At 39.8% G+C, this 24,799-nt stretch overlaps 3 protein-coding genes across 5 annotated transcripts in view; 1 reads left to right on the forward strand and 2 right to left on the reverse strand.

Annotated features, from left to right (window-relative positions):
• On the reverse strand, window positions 1-13,849 carry zgc:158803 (LUC7 domain-containing protein). 3 transcript variants are annotated; one of them, XM_046074032.1, is made up of 11 exons: window positions 13,658-13,849; window positions 10,640-10,862; window positions 10,081-10,175; window positions 9,211-9,309; window positions 8,455-8,565; window positions 8,125-8,268; window positions 6,810-6,986; window positions 6,499-6,659; window positions 6,372-6,401; window positions 4,145-4,300; window positions 1-1,098 (listed from the first exon to the last, which is right to left on the reverse strand). In XM_046074032.1, the coding sequence occupies exons 2-11, from the start codon at window positions 10,698-10,700 to the stop codon at window positions 870-872; spliced, it is 1,263 nt and encodes a 420-aa protein (XP_045929988.1). In that variant the 5' UTR covers window positions 10,701-10,862; window positions 13,658-13,849; the 3' UTR covers window positions 1-869. The 3 variants fall into 3 exon arrangements, with proteins under 3 accessions (XP_045929988.1, XP_045929987.1, XP_045929985.1); XM_046074031.1 differs by having other exon boundaries at window positions 13,646-13,849; XM_046074029.1 differs by lacking the exon at window positions 13,658-13,849 and having other exon boundaries at window positions 10,640-11,288.
• Window positions 13,536-15,743, forward strand: smdt1b (single-pass membrane protein with aspartate-rich tail 1b). Its single transcript, XM_046074033.1, has 3 exons — window positions 13,536-13,833; window positions 15,137-15,295; window positions 15,472-15,743. The coding sequence occupies exons 1-2, from the start codon at window positions 13,672-13,674 to the stop codon at window positions 15,272-15,274; spliced, it is 300 nt and encodes a 99-aa protein (XP_045929989.1). The 5' UTR covers window positions 13,536-13,671; the 3' UTR covers window positions 15,275-15,295; window positions 15,472-15,743.
• LOC123986055 (TRIO and F-actin-binding protein-like) overlaps window positions 15,392-24,799 on the reverse strand; it is a 20,560-nt gene continuing 11,152 nt past the window's right edge. The window contains exons 6-18 of the mRNA XM_046074124.1: window positions 24,612-24,768; window positions 24,453-24,530; window positions 23,521-23,553; window positions 23,199-23,267; window positions 22,921-23,010; window positions 22,585-22,679; window positions 18,960-19,596; window positions 18,543-18,777; window positions 17,634-17,745; window positions 17,318-17,477; window positions 17,057-17,170; window positions 16,238-16,324; window positions 15,392-16,101 (exon numbers count right to left, since the gene is read on the reverse strand). Of these exons, the coding sequence (XP_045930080.1) occupies window positions 15,952-16,101; window positions 16,238-16,324; window positions 17,057-17,170; window positions 17,318-17,477; window positions 17,634-17,745; window positions 18,543-18,777; window positions 18,960-19,596; window positions 22,585-22,679; window positions 22,921-23,010; window positions 23,199-23,267; window positions 23,521-23,553; window positions 24,453-24,530; window positions 24,612-24,768 (2,017 nt within the window). The 3' untranslated portion in view covers window positions 15,392-15,951. The remainder of the gene's footprint in view (window positions 16,102-16,237; window positions 16,325-17,056; window positions 17,171-17,317; window positions 17,478-17,633; window positions 17,746-18,542; window positions 18,778-18,959; window positions 19,597-22,584; window positions 22,680-22,920; window positions 23,011-23,198; window positions 23,268-23,520; window positions 23,554-24,452; window positions 24,531-24,611; window positions 24,769-24,799) is intronic.

Below are 24,799 nucleotides of genomic sequence, written 5' to 3' on the forward strand. Positions count from 1 at the left end.
CAGCAAAGTAGACCCCCCCCCCTCCCCCCGAACATCCAGGTTGTATCACAGCAAACAGGACACAAGTCCCTGGGCCTTTCAATGTCACTATGTAATTATGCACATCAACCGTATGCACTGGCATGTCAGGAACTGAGTGGAAATATTTGGATGACTTCTTTCGGGAGGACAAGTGTGTGTTTGTTTTCAAAGTACAAGCTCATCGCTGCATCGTGACTCAGGGATCAGATTTTCCAAATGAGCTTGTTATGGCTTGAAGGCAGCAAATAAAACACAAACATCAGAAGTGCCTTCAGTCATTCAAGGCTCATTTTAAACATTACTGCAACAGTTATGCCACATTAATGAGTCTGACCCGTGTAAATGAATCCAGAGCTACTGAAAGTGATGGATTTGTAATGGAACAGGAAAAACTACTGACATTAAAGATTTGACTAATGATAAAAAAATAACAGCACTTCATGTGAGTAAAATAACAACAACACAAAAAAAAACAAACAGACTCCAAGTAAGGCTGCTGTCTCTTCACTCACTTATCCCCCTTCACTGTCAAAATAACTGTACATAAGATCGACAAGATGGCATAAAAAAATGACTCTACTGCTTCCAGGTCACACTAGCCTCACAATTCACAAGTCTTATAAAAGTTGGTTTGCACGTTTCCTTGACTGCGACCACTGAAGTTGTTCCCTCATCCCCAAGTCAAGTTTCCAATGTCCACCCCTGCTAATATTCACATCCCGCTCTTAACATGAACAAATATACAAAGCTGACACACACACACTCGCACCAACACACCCTCATCTCTCCATGCTCCTTCTACTAAACAATATATCCAAATCAAACACTTCGGAGGCGTCCCCTCCTGTTCATATCTCCCCGGACTCTCGCTCCTCAGAGCTGGAGCGCCGGTCCCGCTCGTACGACAGGGATCTCTCTCGTTCCCTGCCCCTGGCTGTGTCCACGGAGGGGGACTTCTCCCCGTCCTCCCAGTCTCTGTACTCCGCCCTGTCGTTGCGCAAGCCCTCTCCTCCACATTTCTCCTGGGGCAGTGAGCTCTCTCTTTCACGGGGGTGAGATGTTCTGTCTCTGGAGGACCTGAGGGAAAAATAAATAAATACGATCAGCCACAGATTTCTGGAAACATTGTGGAAAGTTCACTTCCAGCAGAATATGGATTACTTGTTGTCTCTGATTTGACATTTGTTTGTGGAAGTTATGTCAAACATGTAGAAAGATGGTTCTCAACGTCTGGAAGCTGCGGAGAACGTTCAATATCATTGTGTAAAAACTGGGGCCAGTAAAAAGATACATCGGGACAGTCGAACAAGCAACTCAAAAACATGAGTATTACAAAATGAAAAAAATAAATGAATAGAAAAATACATTTAAAAAATCGCATTAGAAAGTCAGCATCCTGCAGTTGTTTTGCAGCTCTTGGCGTGCACCGTTGTCCAATCCAGAGTTGTGGTGACATGACGAGTGATTGTCATATATTATTTCTCTAATCTTAATCAAGCGGAAACCTCTGGGTCTGAAAGTAAAACCATGCAGACGGAACTTAACCCTGCATTATCTCTAACGGCCAGCAGGGGGCGAGACTGCTGGTTGCAAAAAGAACTCCGGTTGCATTAGAAATAATGCCAAAATGTTGCTACTTCTCACCTGATTTATTACCTCAGTAAACACTTTCATAATGAGTTTATGGTCTCAGTCGCTATATTTTCAAGTCTTCTTCAACACAGCATGATGTTCACTTTGTAAATTTTGGTCGTATTTAGGGGGAAATAGACCAGAAAGCAGCGTATGGTTTAGGGTGGGACCTTGTGATTGACATGTCGCTACCATGGCAACCTCATCAATCAGAGCCGACTTGTATCTACTGCTCTGTATATATTTTATTAAATGGCTGTCAGCAGGAGAGAGAGCACATCATGTTTGAGACTGGGTATATTTTGTTTTAAAAGTAAATTGTTTTGTTAACCTTTTTATTTTTTACAATTTAAACTGATTACATTTTGGTTTATTTATTTATTTTTGTATATCCAGGATGTATTTAATAAACGATTAAACATGTTAACAGAATAACATAACTTATAAGTCTTTGGTTTTGTTGTAACGCTGATAAATAACTTTTGGAGGGAGAGCCAGTAAAAACTGTCTTCAGGGCCAGTAAGTTTCAATCCCACTGGCCCGGTGGGGCCAGTTGCAAAAAAGTTTAACGTTGAGCCCTGTTAAACCTGATTAGTTATAGCCTAATAAAATACTAAATGCTGATCATTGTGAAACATTCTTTTGTTGTTGTTGCCCGCAGGTGGGCGCTGTTCTGGCTCTCCATTGGGTACAAAGCAGGGACTGCAGGGTATATAGACATTGTGTCAACATAACTGTTACAGCCACAAAGTAACAAGTGTGCATGCTCTTTTTGTTTTCTGAGGACAGGGGAAGTGTCGCTGCAGGCAGCCACGGAGAAGGAGAGATAGGACACGAGTGTTTTGCAGACAGATGTGACCGCAGTGATTAAATGAATAAAATTAAATAAACTGTATATTACTGATCATGATTTACCCAGTTACATACAACACAGTTAGTGTGTTTTTCCTAATGACAGACAAAAATAATTCATTTCAGCACTGAGTTTTGACTCTCGCACGTTTTACTGTTAGTTGAATAATATCAGGGTACCCCCAGACAAAATGAATCAAGGACGTCACTTTGTGTTGAAAAGTGGTGGGGACACAACGGTTCAGAGTAGGGGTGTGACGATACACTTAGCTCACATGCACAACTCACAATATTGGGTTCATGAGAAGAAGACAAGAAGATATTTTAACACTATTTGATGAAATATTCAATGCTGAATTATATAAATGGGGGTCCACTAGAAAATTTTGAGCCCTAAACACTTAATTTCCTGCATCCTGGAGACATTTTCAACACCAATTTACGGTAGAATTGTCTTTATTTAAATAAAGTGATTCAGATTTTTGCACATTTGTTTCTTTTATCTTTAAATTGCATTGCATGTTTTCTTATTGTACAAATAAACATTTCTCAAAGTAGAGCTGGATGCCAGAGCTCCTGCACCACGAACACTCCACAGTCCAGAGCGTAAAGCTAAACACTGACGTAACAGTAACGTTACCTGTACTGCTGTATAACATCAGAGTCACACCAAATGCAGTATTATTATGAAGTCTCACACACAAAGTATTTATGTATGACGTTACAGCATTAAAGGGGCTATATGTAAGTTTTTGATTTTAATAAATCAAATTGTGATTGCTTTATTGTCAATGGGCTCTAAACTCACTTCGAAATGAAGCGCACGCCTGTTTTCTCCATTGCTTGCATCAGCCACAATTCTGCTTTTAATGTGAGGTCTCCGGGTCTGATTCAGCTCTGTGCGCTCCCGAGCCTCTCTCTTACTACAGCGACAACACGGCAGCTAACAACATGCAGTCCACTAACACCATAAAACAACCGGATCACAACAAAACACAGGCTCCACGTAAGGATACAAAACAAAAATCATGCGTACGAGCACACACCTTGTAGCAATATTAAAACCGCAACGCTAGTGGCCGCTGAAAACTACATAATTCCCCTTTAATTAAATCCTACGAAATGACAAGAAAATATTTAAGACCTTGGTAAACTAAATTTAATACTTATTTTTTTTATTAGGCCTTATTTTTGGAATATGAAACTTAAGACTTTTTTAATACTTTTAACACCCCACGGGTACCCTGAATATGTACTGGAGGCCACACCCACCACCCAGTGATGGTAAAATTAAATTAATTAATCTACTACTGAGCAACAATTATTTTAATTATTGATTCATCGGTCTATTTTTTAAGTCGCTTTTCTATTTTTATAATGATATGATGAATGATATATTATAGAGAAAAGCCACAAATACTCACATTGAGTAGCTGCAAGCAGTGACTTGAAAAATTACCTAAAATTTAATCTTTATGATCTAAATAGCTGCTGATTACTATTCTGTCAATCGACAGATTATTCGACATATTGTGATCTGTATTTAGTTGAGCGACTGAGTTCTGTAAATTAAGGAGGTTTACTCTCAGACCATCAATCCTCTCTTTATGTAAATTTCAGTGATGGATAAAAGACACACCTCTTCCTTTTACGCCTGTGAGAGTGGGAACGTGAGCGATGTCTGTCCTTGTGTCGATGCTTCCTCTCTCTCTCACGATCCCGTTCTCCACCTTCTTCTCGGGATCGAGAAGAGCGGTGGCGCCTTGAATGATGGGAGGACGAACTGCCTCCATCCCTGCAAAAATTGACATGGAGAAAAACACATTTTAAGGTAGGTAGGCTTCACTGCTATAAGCTATAGATTTGATTTGACAGCCTTTATTGTCCACACATATAACACGCAATAGGTGTAATCAACATGCAGTAAAGCTACCATGAGATATAGAGCAATATGTATCCATTACTATATATTACAGTATATGTGCAACAGCAACCAGGCCTACAGTTTGTTTAAAAACCCAACAGCTGACGGAACAAATGACCCGTTTGATTTGGCCCTCCTAGGGAAAGTGTACTTCCTCCCTGATGGCAAAAGTTGAAACTCTGCAAGAAATGGCCAAAATGGCCTTTGCCTTCCAAATGGCTCTCTTTATAAACATGGTCAAGATCTTTCAAATTAGTGCCAATGGTCTTTTGGAAAAGTTTAACAATCTTTAACAAGTCATCTACAAACTTAATTATGAACCTGGACTTAAATGTACTCTGGCAGTCATTGGTGTAGTACAAATACGGCTACTTGTCGCCACAACTAGTGCAGCGCTACTGATGACAGTCTCAGGTAAATGCTTCATATGCTGAATCATCCTGATGCATCGTCTCATGGTCATTTTAGTGAATAAATCCGCAAAAGTCATTTAATACATGGCATTTGCTCTGTGATGTAGCACTTCTGCTCTTTTCCCCTGAAAGGAACAGTTTTATTTTGTAAATGTAAAAAGTTTTTATGATGTGGTTCGTGGTCTTAACTCCAGAAAATACTGTGGAAAACTGGTCATTTTCAAATAACACTACTACCTAGGGCTGGACGATAGGGCAAAACATATCGACATGTCTTTCGATATTGATAATTATCACGATAAACATCAAATTATTATTTCTTTCAAGTTTAAAGGTTGATTTTTGCTCCTGAAAAGAAAACAGATGGTTAATTGTGGTTTAAACTATTATTTATGGTATAAATATCATTATTGTTTTATTGCCCAACCCTACTACTACCACCACAGACATTACGGTTTTGATTTAACTACAAGAGTGCGTTATGTTTAGATAATCGTACTGCTCTACACAGCAGCCTCATCACAGTTCTAAATTAATATTCACCTTTTACTTCAAATTTTTTTACCCTAACTACTTTATCTGTGCCATTAAAAACATGCAACAGATCCATCAACTTCTAAACTTTCTTGACCAAAATAGTGTGGTTCTATATAAAACTTGCAAAATAGGGCTGAACAATTTTGAAAAAAAATATCTAATTGCGATTTATTTGACTGATATTGACAGAATCACAATTTTACATAATAATTCTCATTTTCATTGAAAAACATATTTAAATGATTACAGTGTGATTTTTGCAAGGACCTGTTACAAACAAAGTTTTTTGTTTTCTTAAGTCTGTAGAATATGTTGTGTGGGCCAGGAGGCCGTATTGCGATTTCAGTAAGATAGCAATTAGTTACTGTATTAACATTGGCTTTGTATACCATTACACCCTCATGTTTGTTATTTGTAATGCTAAAACTACGCCATATAATGAAAGACTAAATTCATAAAACCACACAGCTAGCCTAACAATGTACCCTGTACCACTGCAAAACCCCCACATACTAAGCATACACTGAACAAAATTATAAACGCAACACTTTTATTTTTGCCCCCATTCATAATGAGCTGAACTCAAAGATCTAAGACTTTCTCTATCAAATCTAATCAAAAGGCCTATTTCTCTCAAATATTGTTCACAAATCTGTCAAAATCTGTTAGTGAGCACTTCTCCTTTGCTGAGATAATCCATCCACCTCACAGGTGTGGCATCCAGAAACCAATCAGGATCTGGCGTGAACATCATTTGACTCACGCAGTGCAACACATCTCCTTCGCATAGAGTATTTGAGAGAAATAATTTGTGTACATGGAGAAAGTCTTAGATCTTTGAGTTCAGCTCATGAATGGGGGCAAAAACAAAAGTGTTGGGTTTATAATTTTGTTCAGTGTATATACAGCTAGTCTGTATATTCTGTGAAGTCACTCACATGTCTCTGACAAAGAATAAACTCATCAAGTGATCCTGGTGAAAGCAGACGTACCTGTATCGGTCTCCACTTCTAGATCTTGACCTAAGACAGAAACATCAGTCAAGACGGTTTTCGTTTCCAGGTGACACAGAACTTTTTCATTGTACACAGCAACAGTGGGAGTCAGAACGTTTCTTACCTCCTACGCTCCCTCTCCCTTTCTCGTTCTCTCTCCCATTCTCGCTCTCGTTCCCGCTCTCGTTCCCGCTCCACCTCCCATTGGCGCTCTCTTTCGTCTTCTTTTTCGCGTTCCTCTCGCCTCCTCATTCGCATTCTTTCTTGTTTCTCTATAACTGCTTTCTGGATAAAACAAAAATCACACGTTCACTGAAAAATAAAAGTAGCCGATTATGTTCCACTACAAAACAAAAATGCAAATATAATTGAAATGTCTACTACTCTGGCAAATTAAAGTTGTTCTGTGCTTGCCAGTTCCAGTGCACCCCTTACCCTTAGCTTTTCAAGCTTCTCACGGATTTCAATGAAGCCAAGATGCAGTTTGCCTCCAAAGTGGTCAGCCAGACGACGATCGTTGTCGTGAAGACCCAAGTAGGCAGAGCACACTTCGCACACACGTAGTTTTTGTTGCTGAAAGCTGGAGGCTGGCATCGAGTTTCTGTACACATCCTGCAATAACAAATGATTATGAGTCTAGGAAGTGAATTAACTTAAGACCCACCATAAAGAACAAAACACTTTTGTATTTTTTCCATTATCAAGCCTCCACTTGAGTGTGAGCTATGTTAAGTAATATGACCCCTAGGGCTGTGCAATATGACAATATCTATAGTTTGACAAAAGAAATATGTCTATCATTTACAATTAAGCTCTATCGTTTATATCGTCGTTGAAAATTCCACACTTTACCATAATATTTTGGTGAGGGAAGGGTGCTATGCACCACGGTAAAGTTAGCTTTAAAAACAAATATCCTACTTGAAACTAACTTCACTCCAGTCCGTTCTTCTACACGTGCCGGTGCTGCGGAGCAGAAATTGCATTAAATATAATGGATGAGCCACACAACACTATCCAGCAGTTCCAGCCATGATGTGCGTGTCAATCAGGGAACGTTAAATGACTTGCCCACGGAGATACAGCTCACTTTATAGTTCGCCAAGACATGCTGTTGTTGTGATGTTAGCTATGGCAGCAGGAGAGCTGTGAGTGTCGCTGTCTGGAGCTGCTGTGCTGCTCTCGGACTGTCTCATCCTCTGATGATAGCTTTGAAGCAGCAAATGGTATCAGTTTGCTAATCCACAATTTAGCTAACAATAGTTACATTACTTGCTGTGTCGTCGTTCACTCTATCATGGTATTTGTCATGGTGTTGTCAAGTTACCCTTACATAATGCAAAGAAATATTCCAAGTTCTAGTTGGAAATGTTATATTTCATTGAATTTACTAGAAATGTTATATGGGAATGGGATATATATCGTTATAGGGATATGAAATGACCTATATCGCGATATGAATTTTTTTGCCATATCGCACAGCCCTAATGATACCTATAAAAAAAATAAATCGAGGCACTCTTTGTCAACTCAAAATACCCAAGTTACAGATGGAGAATAAATGTTTTCCCTTCCTGATTTCAGTGATTATCCATTTTGAGAAGCGCTTATGTGTCCAACTCCCTTTGGTTTCTAAACCAAACATCTTGACAGAGAGAAACCACTATTTCAGGATCTAGTTGGCGACACATAAGTACAAGTATATATCTATTCTACGTTTACAAACTTGTCACAAGAAAGCAGTTCTGACCTCTGCTTCTTTCTTCAAGGCCCGGGTCTTCTCCACCATTTCCAGCACTTGCTGGGCTTCGTCTACATTCCCCTCGCCCCCGAGCTGCTCTGCCCTGGCCAGCAGCTTCCCGATCTCTTCGTTCAGCTCGTGGACACGTTCAGCCTTTTCATGGCAGGAGAAACAGAGACAAAACAAACATGAGCTGTAAAACAAACATTACTTTGCACAGATTCATAATGGTGTTTGCATTTGCCCAGGAGATAAATTATTCCCTGCTAGAGTAGAGCACAACATTCATAAAGACCAGATAATAATTGCAAATAGCAATGTCATCAGTGAATTTGTCACCTTTGCAGCCACTTCAGCGCTGATCTCATCCTGCGTCTCTGCTAGTCTCTTCTTGGCCAGCTCGGTCCTGCGGTCGCAGTCAGCGATAAAAGACTGAAGGTGTTCAGCAGCCTGCGAGAAAACAGAAACACTAACAACACTTTCTCTAACAGACAATTAGATATCTTAATGTAATTTATTGCTAAATATGACCAGTCTCTGTCTGCTATTAAGTGCATGTCAACAAGGTTAATCAGTTGCCCTCATACTAATCACCCACACACATCCATGTCTGCCCATTCCTTCACCCTGCTCTGAATCTCTGATATGCTTGGAAATGAGTAGCACAAGCAGAGAGCCAAAATGTGTCTCAATCAGAATACTTCATTGTTATAAGTGTTATAACCCCTAGTTAAATCAAGTCAGTTTTGTTGACAAAGCCAAACACCATTAAGTTTGCCATGGATGGCTTTACAATCTGTAAAGTGATTCAGAACTAGGCTATCAGTTTCAGTTTTCATAAGTTTAAACTGCTTTCATCTCATCTTCTGAAGCCATCAGATTATCAGGTGAACCGTGTAGGAGATAACCCTCCTACTTTCATCTGGACCCGCTATGCTTGGTTTGATATGAAAGCAGCCACAGACATAACTGTGAAAGCAGAAACTGTGCAGTGGTATAACGTTTTGTATTTTACTATTTACAGTAGAATCATACGTAACACTTTTTCCAACACCTACACATGATGGGCTGTTAGGGTGTGTGTGTACGACTCACATCAAGTTCGAAGAAGTACTCCTGCTCCTTGGAGGCAATCTCGTAGTCTGCTCTGAGGGCCAAGTCATGGACTTTCATACACTCTCCCAGGTCCATTCTCTGCAGAAATCAGAAAGCCATTAATGTATTGTGTTTGTATGCTTCGACATATCGCTCATCTAGAGATTTATCGTGCCAATAATTAACTAATGCTAAAGTTTTGTCTTGTTTTAGAGCATCTTAAATGGCATCACATTAGTTATTGTAAATGTGATATCCTTTCACAGTGCTGCAGGTGTTTGTTACGGACTGTTGCCTTGCTGCAGCAGGTGTACAGTAGTAGTCACAAAGTACTGACACCCAAGAACATTTGTGTTTTTATTTACAGTCTGAGTTTGAGGGGACAGAAAGTAATTGGACAAGTTAAAAGTTACATGCAAATATTTACAAGCTAAATTTGGCTAAAATCCTGACCGAAACATCAGCTGACATTTGACACCATTACTTGTGGTGCTATGTCAGGCCTGTCCTGCAGCTAACTTCCCTTCTCTCTTGCATAGCTTTTTTCCCTTCAATCTAATTTTAAAGACACATCTGAAGGAGAGTCAGAAGTAGCCTCTTGGTAGTCACTAAACTTTTGCCTGGTCCTTAAATTAAAAGACTATATATATATATATATATATAAATAAAATATTAGTCCTACACTGTTCAAATACATACAAATGTGCGCACCCAAAAACCTCACAGTCAGCACTTACTGTATAGTCATTGTGTCATTTTAAGTACAAAGTGCTGTGTTACAGTAAAAACCACTTACAAAAACTGTCCTAAAACTTTATGACTGCAGTGTATTTGATGATAATGCCCTCTGCGTTTAAAAATTATACTCACGGTGCCAGACAGAATGTCGTGAGGACATGAATCCAAGAGGTGACTTTTGCAAACTCGCTCATCTGTGAATTTGATTCTCTGCCGCATGGAATCTCCTTAAAAAAGAAAACCAGACAGACATTTTAACTTGTGATTTAACCCGTACATCAGATGAAACGACACGTACTAAATCAGTGAAGTGCAGACTTGTGATGAATGAGACATATCTAACCCTACCAGTAAAACCCAAAGTTAGCTGCTCGCATAGTCTGATAACATGACAACATCTGGTAGCAAGGAGCCACGAAGAAAAGAGCACACTGGTCAGGTAGGATGCTAAAATGTTAATACATTTTTTGTTCATTGATGTTCGCAATAACTTACCGTGCCATATGAACTCAAACACAACAGGTAGCTAGCCGGCTGGCTATCCTCATGTTAGCTAGCTTGGCTTTGTAAAGCATGCCTCACTGTCACTGTGTGGCAGACTCGTTAGCTTTAAGGCTAATGCTAGCAACAACACAAACTCCTGTCCTGGCGCGACCAAACACCGAACTCTTCCACAGCCAGCCCTGCTTACCGTCTCTCCCCGTGCCCATCAGCTGGTCCAGCATCGCTCGCATCTGTGCCTGGGCCGACATGTTGCCGAGTGTTTAGCTAACGCAGTGTGAGTCACTCCTCGCCAGCGACAGTCCTCACACATGCAGCCTCCTCAACCGCAGGCCTCGTTGGCTCCTTCACCGCCAACACGGACAACTTTTCCCACTCGGAGGGGAAAGCCCGAGTTCCGCTGCGCCAGCGAGCTGGTTGTGTGTAACGTTAATACAATTTAGTGGATATCACAGCACTTTAACAGCAGCTAAAAGTGACTTTGTAACGGTGGCTGACTTCGGGTCGGTTGAGCAAGTGCAACGGCTGTTTGAAAACTGCCGGAGTCCGCAGGTCGTACGGCGAGTTGAGAGGGCGGTGACTGAGTGTGGACGGGGCGTCTGGTTAGCTAACTAAATCTGTGTCCAGATAAATAACCAGTTCTGCTGTTACATAGCATGTAACTGTGTTTCTAGACACTCAGCTAGAAGTTGGCAAGTTTATTCAACGTCTTTTTCTTCCGTCTTTCTACTTCCTCTCCGTGCGCGTCGCCGCGAAGCGCGCTATCGTGCCTTTGCCTCGAGGAAGTGCTGCAGTCGGTCTCGCGCGCTGCTCAGTTTGATGACGTTACACCTCGAAATGTTGGGCAAGGGCGTGGGGTTCGTTTCAACAGTCTCTCAACACTGTTGAAACGCTTCATTTGCTGCATTCTTGGGGATTGTTCAGCACCAGTTTGTCTTTATTTAAGGGAGAGGTTTTCAATGTGGGAGGGGGGCCTCCCCAGAGGGGGTCCGCACTGTTTCATGGGAGGCTTAGTGAAAAAAGTATTACATTAGTTATTGCATTAATTATCAAACGGGGATATAGAATAGCCTAAATGTGTGTGATTCAAGGGCATCACTTTGTGTTGAAAAGTGGTGGTGACACAAGGGCTCAGATTAGGGGCATGATGATAGAACTGTGTCAGGAGATGCAGACGATGCTGAAAAACATTTACATTTATTCATTTAGCTGACGCTTTTATCCAAACCAACTTACAATTGCTATACATGTCAGAGGTCGCACACCTCTGGAGCAACTAGGGTTACGTGTCTTGCTCAGGGACAAAGTGGATGGGTCACAGAGTGAACCAGGGTCTCTCACACCAAAGGCATAGTCTTATCCATTGTGCAATCGCCACCCAAGACAAAACAAGATGAGAGGATTTTTAACATTATTTTGAAGAAATATGAAATGCTGAAATATATAGGTCGGGGTCCAGAAGATTGTGAGCATTAAACTCTTAATTTCCTGCATTCAGGAGCCATTTTCTGCTCCAATTTAGGATGGAAATGTCTTCATTTATAAAAAGAGAAACAAAAAATTCAGCTGTCACGTGACAATTCATAAATAGAAAAATATAACGGAATATAATGCAGTAGGCTAATCAGCAGTTATTTTTTTGGACAGTGCACATTTGTTTCTTCTATATTTACTCACTACGTTGAATATGTACGAAGAAAAAGTAGTAGTGGTGGTAGGTAGTAGTAGTTTGGTTTGTTAGGAGTAAGAAGAGATGTGAAAATTTGGACAAATCCCCCCGTTTGGAAAACTGGACATTGGTATACATAAAAAACATTCAGTCACTTTTGTTTCTCATGGTTTGACTATTTTGTAGGTCAAATGCTTTGAAATGCTGAATTGCAGTAAATTATTCTGGTCTTGGTGATACAGGAAAAGGCATTAATAAAGTTAAAGAAGTAACTCATCCTTCAAGCTTCCACATTAAATTCATCCTGTAAAGAAAGTGTTGGAAAAAATTAGGCTATGTCATTTTTGTAATGCGGAGCACACATTTTCATTTATTTTTGTCACGGTGTTTATTTTGGGCATATATGTAGAATTTAATCAACATGAAAATTAATACTAATGTACAGACTGATGTATTTGATGATGTGGTGTTGTATGTTGTGGTTAGATGGATGGATGTGAATATTTCATACATAGTTAAGTTGCTGGTCATTCTGGGTAAATTTTACGTACACAAATCTAAATAAACTGACTCCAGTGTTTTACAGTGTCAGTATGAAAAAAGACATTTTAAACAAAGTTAATTTAATTTGAACCTAAAATGAAATTCAATTAATGGACTTGTACATAAATGGACTGTACAAACCTCGCACTGTTTTTATGCTATTTTTTGTTTTACCTCTTTGTTGTAAATAAAGTAAAAACAAAAAATACATAGCAGTTGGTGACGTTAACTGTGTATGGCTATTTAGGCTATATTTCAATGAGGAATCCCATACTGGAATAGCATAATAGAATTGTGCTTTGGGAAAAAGTGTGGGCACTACCCTTTAAATATTTGCTTACTAATAAAGTGAGAGAAATTACGTTAAAATTTCTTCACCAGTTCTACCCCGCAAATATAGTCAGACATGTCAGACATCTAGGAGTTAATTCAGGCTTATCGCATTCTGGGTATTTCTTTTTGTTTTAAGGATATTTTCTTTGGTGTTGTTGATTTCAGGGAGGATAAGAATCTACAATCTTTCATAACAAATCTTTTATTCTTACTTGCTAAATATCAAAGTTTAACAACTTAACTGTACTAGTTCTAATCCATTCTTTCCTGTAGGCTATATGGACGTAAAATATTGAAAAAAACTATATATGTAACACTTACTGATGCTGAAACTGTAAAACAGAAGCAGGTGCTTTAATCCGGACTTTCTATCTTTTAGCCTTACTGAATCTGTAAGTTTTTCTTGGACCCCTGGAAAATATAGTTTGTCTTTATATATTGTTTGTTTGTGCCAACATTGTTAATAAAGTTTGTTTGGTAAAAAACAACAACATTTAAATAAGGAAGTCAGAAGAGCTGCCAGTGCCACAAATGTACAGGACATATAACTAACTCATTAATGCAATTGATGCATCAAAATATTTGTTTTTTGTCAGACGTGAAGACACACCCATTAAAGCCATCCCAGTGCCACCCATAGAGACGTCCTACCCTGTCTGTCACCTTATACTGGAAAAATGGCGACGAGTATACTGCGGCTTCCACTGCGGCTTTCCGCCAGAAAGACGGGGATAATGAGCCGTAACACCGGCTTGAAAACATCAAACATATCCCGGACGACTCAAATCAGGACCGCCGTATCAACAGCGTCGGGGGCAATCTTACCGAAACCGGACAAAGTGAGTTTTATTCCGGCTTAGTTACCGACTGAAAACCGACAAGAAATATGACTGATTGACGTAGGCGGGAATTAACTCCGAATTGGCACCAGCTGTGGCCAATAGAAATGCAGAAGGCTAGTCGTCAGCAAATGAACGTATGTTTACACGTACCTACAAGTTCGTTCAGGAAGTAATTATTATTACCCCCTTATTTTGTTAAATGTAAGTCACATTCATGATTTAAGTCGACGTTTTGTTTAAGCAATCGAAATAATGTGTAATTATAAGATTAGCCTTTGATAAATTGTTCTGTTTGGCGCGAAACAATTAGACTTCAACACTTCAGATCTAGCTGTGCATTGCTGTCAAGGCAACAAAGGTCGAGTTAATATTAACGTCACAGCAAAGTTGTGTATTTTTCGGGAACTTTAATGATGTCCAAAGCGAATAAATTAACTCAACTGAACATTACATACACAGTAAGCTGTAAGTCTTTTTAATATACGAATGTGTTGTTGTTTTTTATTTTTAAATATGTGGGTGAAGTTGACTATACTGTGCCGAGACAAAACTGGAAATCCTTACCTTTTAATTTACCTTTTCTCACATAATTCGTTATCACTGGAACAAAAGCCCATAGACCCAGACTGAAGGAAATGGGGCAAAATGAGCTGATGGGCCCCTATAGTCCTCCCACTCTTTCTGCAAGTGTTTCTTCATTTCTCTGCTAGAATAGTACCTGGTCAAAGATTTGCTGTGGGTAATTTGATTAAGCACATTGATGTAGGAATATGTGCTGTGACAATAATGGTCGTTAACCTAGATTTTGACACAGCGGCCCACTTCAAAACAGGACCCCAAGTTAGTAGTTAGGTAGTAAAAGCACAACCCACCAGAATGCCCCAGTTATGTCAGTTAAGTGTGCTTTAATTCAAAGCCTTTCCAATAAAATACATTGATATGATAGTAGATACAGTTTTAAAGATGAAAATGATGTAAATACAGTGCACAACTATTGGAAAATGTTTTGTATAGCCTGCTGTTGCAAATTTTGGCATTGTACACCCACCATCTACTAGATCCGGCATTTTAGGAAAAATCCCCCTATGAGCAGGGCATCTTTTCTACGCTCTGCTAAAGTAACTTTGGAGATTAGATTTTTGTATTTAGCTTCTGGAAAAACACAAATCTGGATCAAAAATCTGAGCAAACTGAGGTGGGGATTAATATTGTCAGTAATCTGAACTGTTCATTTGTCCCACCCCCTGGAAAAAAACCTTAATTTTCACGTCACTTGTCTATTCCCTCTTATGTTTTTCAGACACCGTTTGGTCTTATCCGCATGACAGTAGTGGTGGTGCCTTTCCTGTACGTGGGAACTCTGATCAGCAAGAACTTTGCTGCTCTCTTGGAGGAGCATGACATCTTTGTCCCAGAGGACGACGACGACGATGACTGAGCTAACTTCAGAAAAGAAATGGTAACATCATAGTGTACATTAACTGCACCTTTAAACACCTTTGGAACTTTTTAATGCACAGACTTATTCATGTGTAAAGAGTGTGTCAGCTACATGTTAAAGGGTGTAGTTTGTGGGTTGTTTGCAATGATGACAATTGGTAATGGTAGAAAGCTGATGGCAGTTTATATCCACAGGGTGCTTTGCAATATTCACTGAAAGCATACCAGCCGGCGCGAGGAAGATGGGGATGATGGGGCACTCCAAATGCATCTCTTTACCTCCACCAACCTCTCTCTATTTATGTTGTTTTCAAAAAAAAATTTAAATTTAGTTTAAATTAAAAGTTTAAATTTATTTTTTTTGAAATCGCATGTCATGTGAGGCTATCAAAACTTCTAGTTACGCCTTCACTCTTGTTTGCATGTTTGTGTCTGTCACTTAATAAACAGAGTCTATGACAATTGGATAAACACTTGTTGTTATTTAATCTCATCAGTTTTTGAGTGGTGGTTTCCAAGTACACAAATGTTGCCATAATTGTTATTCTGACTCTTCCATATCTAGTCATAAGAGCACATATTATTATTGTACTGCAATGATGTTATATTTTGTATATTTTTTACATTAGCTTGCTGTTTTTGTCCTCCAAGGCAAGTTTTTAACAGTTTTCATTACTAGTCTGGCTGTCTCGCTCCCTCCTGAAGTGCAGCATTGGCCAGTCTTAAGTGTTTGTTTAGGGAGCCCATCTCCAACTGGCTACGACCCTTCATGTCACTCAGCTCTATATAGGCCTCCTTGTAACGCTCGTAAGCCTCTTCTTTCTCCTAGAGTAGAGGTTGGAACAAAAATGGAAGACACGAGCAGGGAGGAAAGTTTAAATCACAGTTGCCAATACACAAAATATAGCAGTGTGTTATTTTGAATCATTTGTATAGTGCATAGTTGTATAGTGTAACATACCTTAATGAGCAACTGCACTTCATTTTGTAGACAGCTGATTTCTTTTTTAAGATACTGCACCTCGTTGTCTTTTGCCCTCAGTAACGTCTGAAAGACACAACAATGTAAAATCTCAGTACCAGTTTAAAAAGATTTAAGATGTTAACGTATAAATGGAAAGACACTGTATGTGGGACAGTGGTGGAGAGTAACTAAGTACATTTATTCAAACACTGTACTTTTTTATAATTTTGAGGTACGTTTGCTTTACTTGAACTCTTCCTTTTAATCCTACTTCATACTTTACTCCCCTACATTTGAGGGAAACATGAGTACTTAATACTCCACTACATGTGGAGTACACCACTGATGTGGGATTGCAGGAAGTCGCTGCAGCACAAGTTTTGTGCTAGACTGGTATTCTAAAACATGCACTGTGACTCAGGCAGCAGATGGCAGTATGTGCTGCTCTACAATGCGACCAACCACAGATGCTCAACACAAATGAGGCCACAGGAAAAAAAGGGGAGGCAATGTTGCAGCAGGGAGCTATTACTGGGGATACAAGACAAAACTGTAAAAATGCTTTAAATCAATTTGTGTTATTAAAGCTGGTTCAAACTCCCACAGCACATACATCAAATGTTGCTTTCTGCTTCCCCATGATGACAGTAATGTCAACATTTGTCCTTCATGCCCAAGTTAATATTTCAGGTGCAATAAATTAAACTGGGTTTGGATGCAGAGGTCAAGATGTTTTAGTATCACCTACTTTCCCATGAGTTGAGATTACGTGGGTTCTAATTTAGACACAACCATTGAACTTATTACTATCAATACCTCTACTTCTGACACAGTGCGCTCAGTGTTGCTAGGAGATACCATGCCCGACCTCTGGCCTGTGATGAAATAACGCATGCGGCTGATCTCTTCCGCCAGCTTGGCTTTAAGCTCCTGAAAAGAGATTTTTAGCTCAAATTATAGTATAGAGGATACTGTGTACAAGTAGTTTTAGTAATGTTGTCTCTTGTTGTAATTTGACCCTTTAAGAACAAAAACAGAATTTGATGTACATGTTTTTTTAACTGAAATCAGACAAACCTCATTCTCTCTTTTGAGCTGCTCCAGCTCTCTCTCCTTGCGACCGAGCTCCGTCTCTCGGCCCTTGCTGCTCTGCTCAGTGCGGCTCAGTTCCAGGCACTTTTGAGAGTAGTGCTCTGACAGCACATCTAACTCACTGTGCAAGATGTCCGCCTGGGGCCTGACACGCACAAACACACAAGTTATGGAGGAAATCATAATGCACTATCATGCAAGGGGGTCATGGTCGAGTGTAGAACATCTTAAGCCTGCAGCGAGCGCCTGTGAGATGGAGAACACTCTCAGTTTGGTAACAAAGTGACTATAATAAACTTACATGTGGCCTCTGTCTGAAGCATCCACGTGTGCAGCACCTCCAGCCAACCTCCTAGCCTTCTCCACCTCTCTCTCCAGCTCCTCTCTGTGAGCTGCCCTCAGTGCCTCCATAGCTTTGATGAACAGTCAGTTAAATAGTTATTTAAACCGTCTTCACTGCACAGCATTAAAAACAACGCAGCACAGTTCGCAGAGAATAGACATCAAGAACACACAAAAAAACATGATTTTAAAAGAAAAATTATTAACAAATTAAAAACAGTTAAATAAAAATCCTAAAGAAATTCAGAGGGGCTGGTTGAAGGCATAAGGAGGCTCTTACTTGGCTGTTACTTGCACCTTTCTGAGGGTAGATGTGTGGATAAAGTGCAGGTGTAAAGGATGGAAATAAATAATATGGAAAGCTTTGGTTTTGGTTTTGGAGTACGAGTATCATTAGAGTCAAAGGTGTCACTATCTGTTTTCTAATAAACTATAAATATCGGAACTTTTAAAAAAAACAATAGTTCTCTTACTATTGTTGTAAATACATTGCTTTGAAGCTGAGACTGTTCTGTAAATAGGTTTCTAACTATAGCAACTTCTGATCAACCCACATCAATTTCAGGCTTAAATAATAATGTATGGTTAGTCCCACCCACTTTCAATGTAAGCCCCGTCCATCCCGAGTATGGCTACAGATACAGATAGTGGTGTACTTGCTCATCCCTAATGTAAACTATGAAGAATTGTTTGTTGGAGTTGTTGGGAATTGTGGTCCAAAATTCAACATTTCCAAGGTCAATAATGAACCTTCAAGCTCAGGCATATTCGTGTTTAAATGTAATAAAAATGCTTTTCTATCAACCCTTAACCAAACTTGATTTGCGTCAACCTTTTGAGCTACTGTTCCTTGATAGTGCTGTTTTACCTTTAGCAGCTGCCTGGCTCTCCTCCTGCAGCATCCTGCCTCTTTGTTCCTCCAGCTCCCTGATCTCCCTCGCATGTTTCTCCTGCAGTTCCTGCAGTACTTTCTGATGGGCTGCTTCCATGGTCTCTAATCTGGCCCTACACGGGGCCCCAGGGCCACATGGGCTGTCCACCTCTATCCCCATGGCTGCACGCTCCCTCTTAATGCTCTCCACTTGCTTTCGAAGAGAGAGCGCCTAGGGGATGGATTGACAGAGGATGCATGGGGGAGGAAAGAGAGGGGTGGAAAGGATTGAGATATAATATATTTTCCTTACATTGAAAACATGTTACAGAAATGTCTTGTTGTGTTGTATTGTGTGTTTCTACTCATCGCTTTTTTAAAACTTCTTTTAATGCCGTTTAAGTTATTTCTTACCTCCTTTTGAAGAGCTTCAGCTGTATTTGTTTGACTGGTTTGGGCTCCATTTATGGATGGAAGAGCGCCCTTTGCGTTCGATATATCAGTTTGTGAACTAGTGACAGACTGTTCGACCTCCCCAGGGCCCGACTGATATGTCTGGGAGCCAATGAGAGACTGTGATGCCTGCAGGTTGCTTGATTGATTAGCCTGATCTCCAATGAGAGACTGCGCGCTCATGTCCCTAAATGATAGTGTCTCGAATTCTGTCCACTTCCTGTTGACCTCTGAGTCCATGGTCTCAATAATAGGCACAGGTATATTCCCCCTTTTCAGCTCCATGGAGTCCCACCTGCTGCCCATCTCACTGAAGGGGACCCCCTCCTCAAACCACTTGTTCCTCTCCTCCAATCGCTTCGCTTGCTCACGGTCCCAGCCTTCCCCTTCCTCTCTCTGACTTGCTGGCGATAAGTCCAGATCCCCGTCTATAGTTTGGCAGTGGTGGTCGACCTGTTGGGAGTTTGCAGCTGTGGTGGTGGTGGTGGAAGTGGTAGGTTCAAAGCTCAAGTCCCTGCAGGTGAACCGAGCAGGGGGTTGGCATGACGACCGTCTGCGGGAGAGGGGGTTTTCTTTCTCGCTGCCGGTGTCTGATTGGCTGAGGTCAGAATGAGGGAACGACAAGAGGGTAGTGTTACACATCAGAAGAAAGATGATAGAGGGGGTTCACTACAGACAGACCACCCAATCGCATCGTCTGCATTTCTTTGCAGTGTTCAGGAATTTTTCACGTCAATGGAATGCCACCTTTTCTGAATTAGACTGAGCATTTAACATGATTGACATCAAGTACTCACCATGCAGTATGTCCCGTTTTGTAATCTGTCCATTACTTGATTATTGATTTTTCTTTCTTGTGATTAAAATATCCAGAATAGTAACTAAAAGGACCTTGAAGTGAGATTATTTAGTCAACTGCTGCTCCCAAGGTCAAGAATAAACTCTGAACCTCAATAATTTGACTTTAGTTTATGATTTATTTAGTTCCATTCCCTCTTTCACAGACATGTATTACATTGGTTTTATTTTAGAAGCCATAAAACTGAACATACTTTGTATAGACTGATATACTGACTTGTGTTTATTGACATAATGAGTCTTCATAGTGTTGGACAATGTTCGTCCGTTATGGAAGGTTTTTGGTGATTCTAATCCAATACATGTCTCTCTCTGTCTGTCTCTGTCAAATTCAGCAAATATCTCCTCATGTTCTGCTGGCTGTCTGTTTTGCTTGTGCGCGGGAAAAAAATCTGGTGTGTGTACACAGCCCTGGTTCTGTAAACAGGAACAAACAAAGTTGTCCAGACACCGCCGCACAACACTATGCCAGCTGTCCCAGCCCTAATTTGTGTGTCAAGTAGCGTTAAATTACTTGCCCACGGACATTCAGTTCACCAAGACATGCTTTTGTTGTTGTGTTAGCTATAGTAGCAGGAGAGTGATGTTAGCTTCATGTTAGCTTTGCAACAGCGACTGTAGCAACAGTTTGCTAAACCACAACTTAGCTAACGTTAGTCAGATTACTTGCTCTGTTGTTGTTCGCTCCGTATCATGTTATTTGTCGTGTTGGATTTCTCCAGAATTGCTTACTCCACCTTAGACATGTTTGGTATTTTTACATTAGTTTGTGTGTGATGATACTTTCACATTTTCATTATTGCAAACCAGTTTCAATTGTCATGCCAGGTCATGCCACTTTATACTTCTACTATAATACAATACACATAGGGAACATTGTACCTTTTACTTCACTACATTCATTTCACAGCTTCAATCACTAGTTACTTGAGACAGTGGGTCTCTAAAGAATTAAAAGGGCTTATTTGTCAAAGGAAAGCTGCTTTTAATAGAGGTGATGAAATAAAGGAGAGAGGAATTAAATAAGAATTAACTGCTGAAATCAAGAAAGCAAAAATTTTATATAACGATAAGACTGGGGCCCAATTTAAACGTAACAACCCAAAAGTGGAATGGCATGAAACTAGTGACAGGTTGACATGATAAGGAGAGAATGGGAGTCTGTCTTGATGGCTTTAACTCTAATATACAACTAGCTGACACTTTAAAGTTCTATCTGAGGTTTGAAAAACACGATTTCAAAGAACAAAGAGGTGAGTTGAGGAACAAGACAGCCAAGTCAGCCAAGCAATTACCATTGATGGTGACACTCTTATAAAGCTGTAAAGACCTGCGGCCCTTACATCTTTAGTTATGAAGTTTTTTTTTTACAAGATTATAAAACAGTCTGTTCTACAGCAGGTCCAGAAGGGTAGAGGATGCCGCCCTGACCTTGCTGAACTGCCTATATCATCACCTTGAGGGTCTGTTGATTCACACCAGGATTTTCCTCTGACTTTAATACTATTAGCCATATTTGCTTGCAGAGAAACTTCTTCTTTGTTGAGTCTAGATCTTTTCACAGAATTATCACAGTGTGTGAGAGTTAACGGTGTTCTTTCAAACAAGCTTCACTCATCCACTGGTTCACCTCAAAGATGTCTTCTGTCTCTCCTACTTAATATTCTTTACACACAAAGTTGTCAAAGTAAATACCAGAAGGGACACATTATGGAGTGCAGATGATGCTGATTTTCTGTCATGGTGTAAGGAGTCTTTTTTGTGGTTGAATGTGTTTAAAACCAAGGACATGATTAATGACTTAAGGAAGTCCCAACCAAGTATTTGGGTCGTATGTTTTACAACAAGTTGAGCTTCCAAACAAATGCAGATTTGTTTCAAATTAAATGTCTCTAATTTAATGTGTGCACTATAATGATGACTCTATTCTATAGAAGTTTCATTACGTCTGTTCTGTCCCTTTGCATTGTGGCATGGTTTGGGAGCGTGAATCTGGCCAAGAAGAATAAGCCTGGCCCCATTGTCGAAGTGGCCAGTAAAGTTATTGGGTTGAGTCAGTTGGCAGGCCCTAAGCAAGGCCCAGGCCATATTTTTTTGTCCTGAGCACCCCCTGCAGAAATAGTTTGAGCTACTTAAAGATGGATCCAGAGTTCCCGCTCAGATGACAGTATAGTAGTAGGATGAATTTTCACATGTGATTTCTGCACCTAAGCACTTTATGTAGAAGTTGGCATTCAGTTGTTTTTTACCCTGTCTTCATTAGAAGTGATCTTGCATTTGTACTGGGTTTTTTTGGGATGAATGTGTTTGTATACCTGTCTGCAACCACATTATCCCTGTGGGATAATAAAGTTTGACAAATTAAGATTGTACCTATAAAACATTTGCTGCATTGTTCTTAAATAGCCAACAGTACATACAATTCTTAAAAACAGTCAGTTACAATAGTAAAATGCTGTTTACATATTCAAGCATAAGTAATAATAATCTAGTGATTTAGCATATAATAATATAACACTCATAATGGCCATTTATCTGAAATGAGTAATTTTAGGTTTAGGTACATTTCGCTTATAATACATATGTACTTTTAATTAAGAGAATATTTTCAATGTAGACTTTTACATGAAATTGCATATTTTTTACAGTGTGGTATTGCTAGTTTTACTGAAGTGAAGGATCTTAATACTACTTTCACCATTGTGTCGTACTATAAAGTCAGACTCACTGCGTGTTGTTCTGGATCGCCTGTTTTAGTAACTTCACCCAGTTCCGCCGTATTCTGGAGGTCATAGCAGAGAGAGTGAACACTGCTCTCTTTGTCTGGAGGAGATCAAAAGACAGAGCAAAGACACACACAGACAGACATACGCACACACAAACACACATACACACACACACACACACACACACACACACACGCACACACAGTTAAACAGGAAGCAGCCAAAAATGTAATTGATGTGGAAATGATGGGAGGTGTGGGGCTTGTCTGACTGTCCATCTGTTCATCTGCTGTACTGTAAAACACAATGAGCAAAACAAAAGTATAGTAAATACATACTTGTATTTGGAGTCCATAGTTCTTCTCTACATCACAATCTGACACATTCACAGCAGATGTCAACTTGATCTCGCCGTCCAGATCATCTGACTGCACCACAACAAGAAGAGCTTAAATTTAGTCCAGTCAAATAAGTTTGTACACAAACATCAAAGAAGAATTAATGGTATTTTGCCAACATGTTGTGGTTGGAAAATCTACATAAATACTGTATGCTGCTGTAGGTTAAATGTTCTAACAAATCAGAAATTACTTTTACGTCAAATATCAGGACCTACCTCCTCAGCCTCCGAGTCTCTGTAGTACCTCAACGAAGTATCACCCAGAACAAACCAGTGTTTCCTCCACTGAGAAAAACCCAGTAAATATGGACATCGTTAAATTCATCTGTTGTGTGTGTGTTAAACACATCTACTGACATTTTCATTACTATAGTAAGTGGTTATAGAAAAGTTTAGGGTTGAGTCTCGTTTTTGTGTCTTGTGCTGTCTGTCAGGGTGTGAGATTGTGGTTGCAACAGGAATAAGGACAGAAAATGACAACACCTTTTTAAAAAATACATTAGAAGAACAACTTCAACAAAAAAAAAAAAACATTTACCTTGCCATGTTCATCCAGTCTGGACATCCACCCCTTCAAGTAACAACACCTGCAAGTAAAGCATTGAGAGCATGCTCTTAAAGAGCATTCTGTGGTGGTTTCTGTCTCACACTTGACAGTGAAACAAGAGGAAACGGAAACTGTTAGAAGCAGACAAACGTGTCTTTGTGAGATAATTACATCACTCGGGAGCATTGAGAGGCAGGCGAGACAATAAAGTATGGTAAACAAACTGCAGAATGGGAAGGTAAAAAAGGGAAGAGGTGTAGTTGTAGAACTGTGAACCTCATTGTTTAACAGTGAAAAAAAGGAAGAGAAAGAGGACCTGATGAAACATTATTAGACTGACTTGAAAGCAGACAAGTGCTATTAAGGCATGTTACCACAAAATCACATAAAATACTTACAATGCATGTATCATATTGTCCAGTATATATTATGACGGGGAGAAAAAGAAAGAAACATTGAGAGAGAAGAAAATGCATGAAGTGAAATGAGGAAGTCACAAATGTGAGATAACACCTAGCTCTTACTAAAATGTCAGGGTTTCTGAACTGCTGCAAACTTTTGCATGGTTGCATGTGATTCACAGAACTGAAATAACTAAATCCATCCCTCTGTGTTTGTTGACTCTGCAGTTTAACCAATGACACTACAGCGCTGAGACTGCGGGTTACATTGGCTTCAACCATCCTAGAATCTATTAATAAAGATGATAAATCACATGAACATGCTGCCCTAAAACATAGAGTGCTAACAAATGGCTTATTTCCTGCAAGGTGCTTATGTGAGAGGGGTAAAGAGGTAAAAAAGGTAAAAGAGTTGAAATAAATATCGGGGGCTACTTTAGAATGAATGTATGAATGACCTATTTTTTCTTCAAACACTTGCATGATTTATACAGATACAGAAAGTCATGGGACCTTGCTCACCTGTGTCTGTGGGCATTCAGAAGGAGCACGCTCGTTCATCTTTGAAGATCTGTGTTTTCCCCTTTGGTTATCTAAACTCTTTGATAGAATACACAGACAAGATTATAAGCTCTGTTGATGGATTTTATTGTGAACGTGTCTGCAGTCATTGCATCGCACCTGTGTATGAACAGATGTGGTTGACTGTCTTCGAGATGATCGTCCGTTTTCAGAGTCCCGACATTTCTCTCGTCTGTCTCTGCCCCGCTCTCTACCTCTCCCCCTCTCATCTGACTCAAGCCTTGAACTGTAGATGTCTATTTCATCTTGGTGCCTTCTGAGACAAATTAAAGTGTAGCGAAACTAAA

The sequence above is a fragment of the Micropterus dolomieu genome, linkage group LG17 (assembly GCF_021292245.1).
Source record: "Micropterus dolomieu isolate WLL.071019.BEF.003 ecotype Adirondacks linkage group LG17, ASM2129224v1, whole genome shotgun sequence".
NCBI lineage: Eukaryota > Metazoa > Chordata > Actinopteri > Centrarchiformes > Centrarchidae > Micropterus > Micropterus dolomieu.

Bases quoted from the DNA above. Each gene is read 5' to 3' on its own strand.
- zgc:158803 (XM_046074032.1), bottom strand. From the start codon at position 10,700: ATGTCGGCCCAGGCACAGATGCGAGCGATGCTGGACCAGCTGATGGGC. The intron at 4,301-6,371 runs GTACGTCTGCTT...CAATTTTTGCAG, and splicing joins AGAAGTGGAGACCGATACAG to GGATGGAGGCAGTTCGTCCT. The intron at 1,099-4,144 runs GTGTGTCTTTTA...TTTTTCCCTCAG, and splicing joins CACAGGCGTAAAAGGAAGAG to GTCCTCCAGAGACAGAACAT.
- smdt1b (XM_046074033.1), top strand. From the start codon at position 13,672: ATGGCGACGAGTATACTGCGGCTTCCACTGCGGCTTTCCGCCAGAAAG. The intron at 13,834-15,136 runs GTGAGTTTTATT...TATGTTTTTCAG, and splicing joins TCTTACCGAAACCGGACAAA to ACACCGTTTGGTCTTATCCG.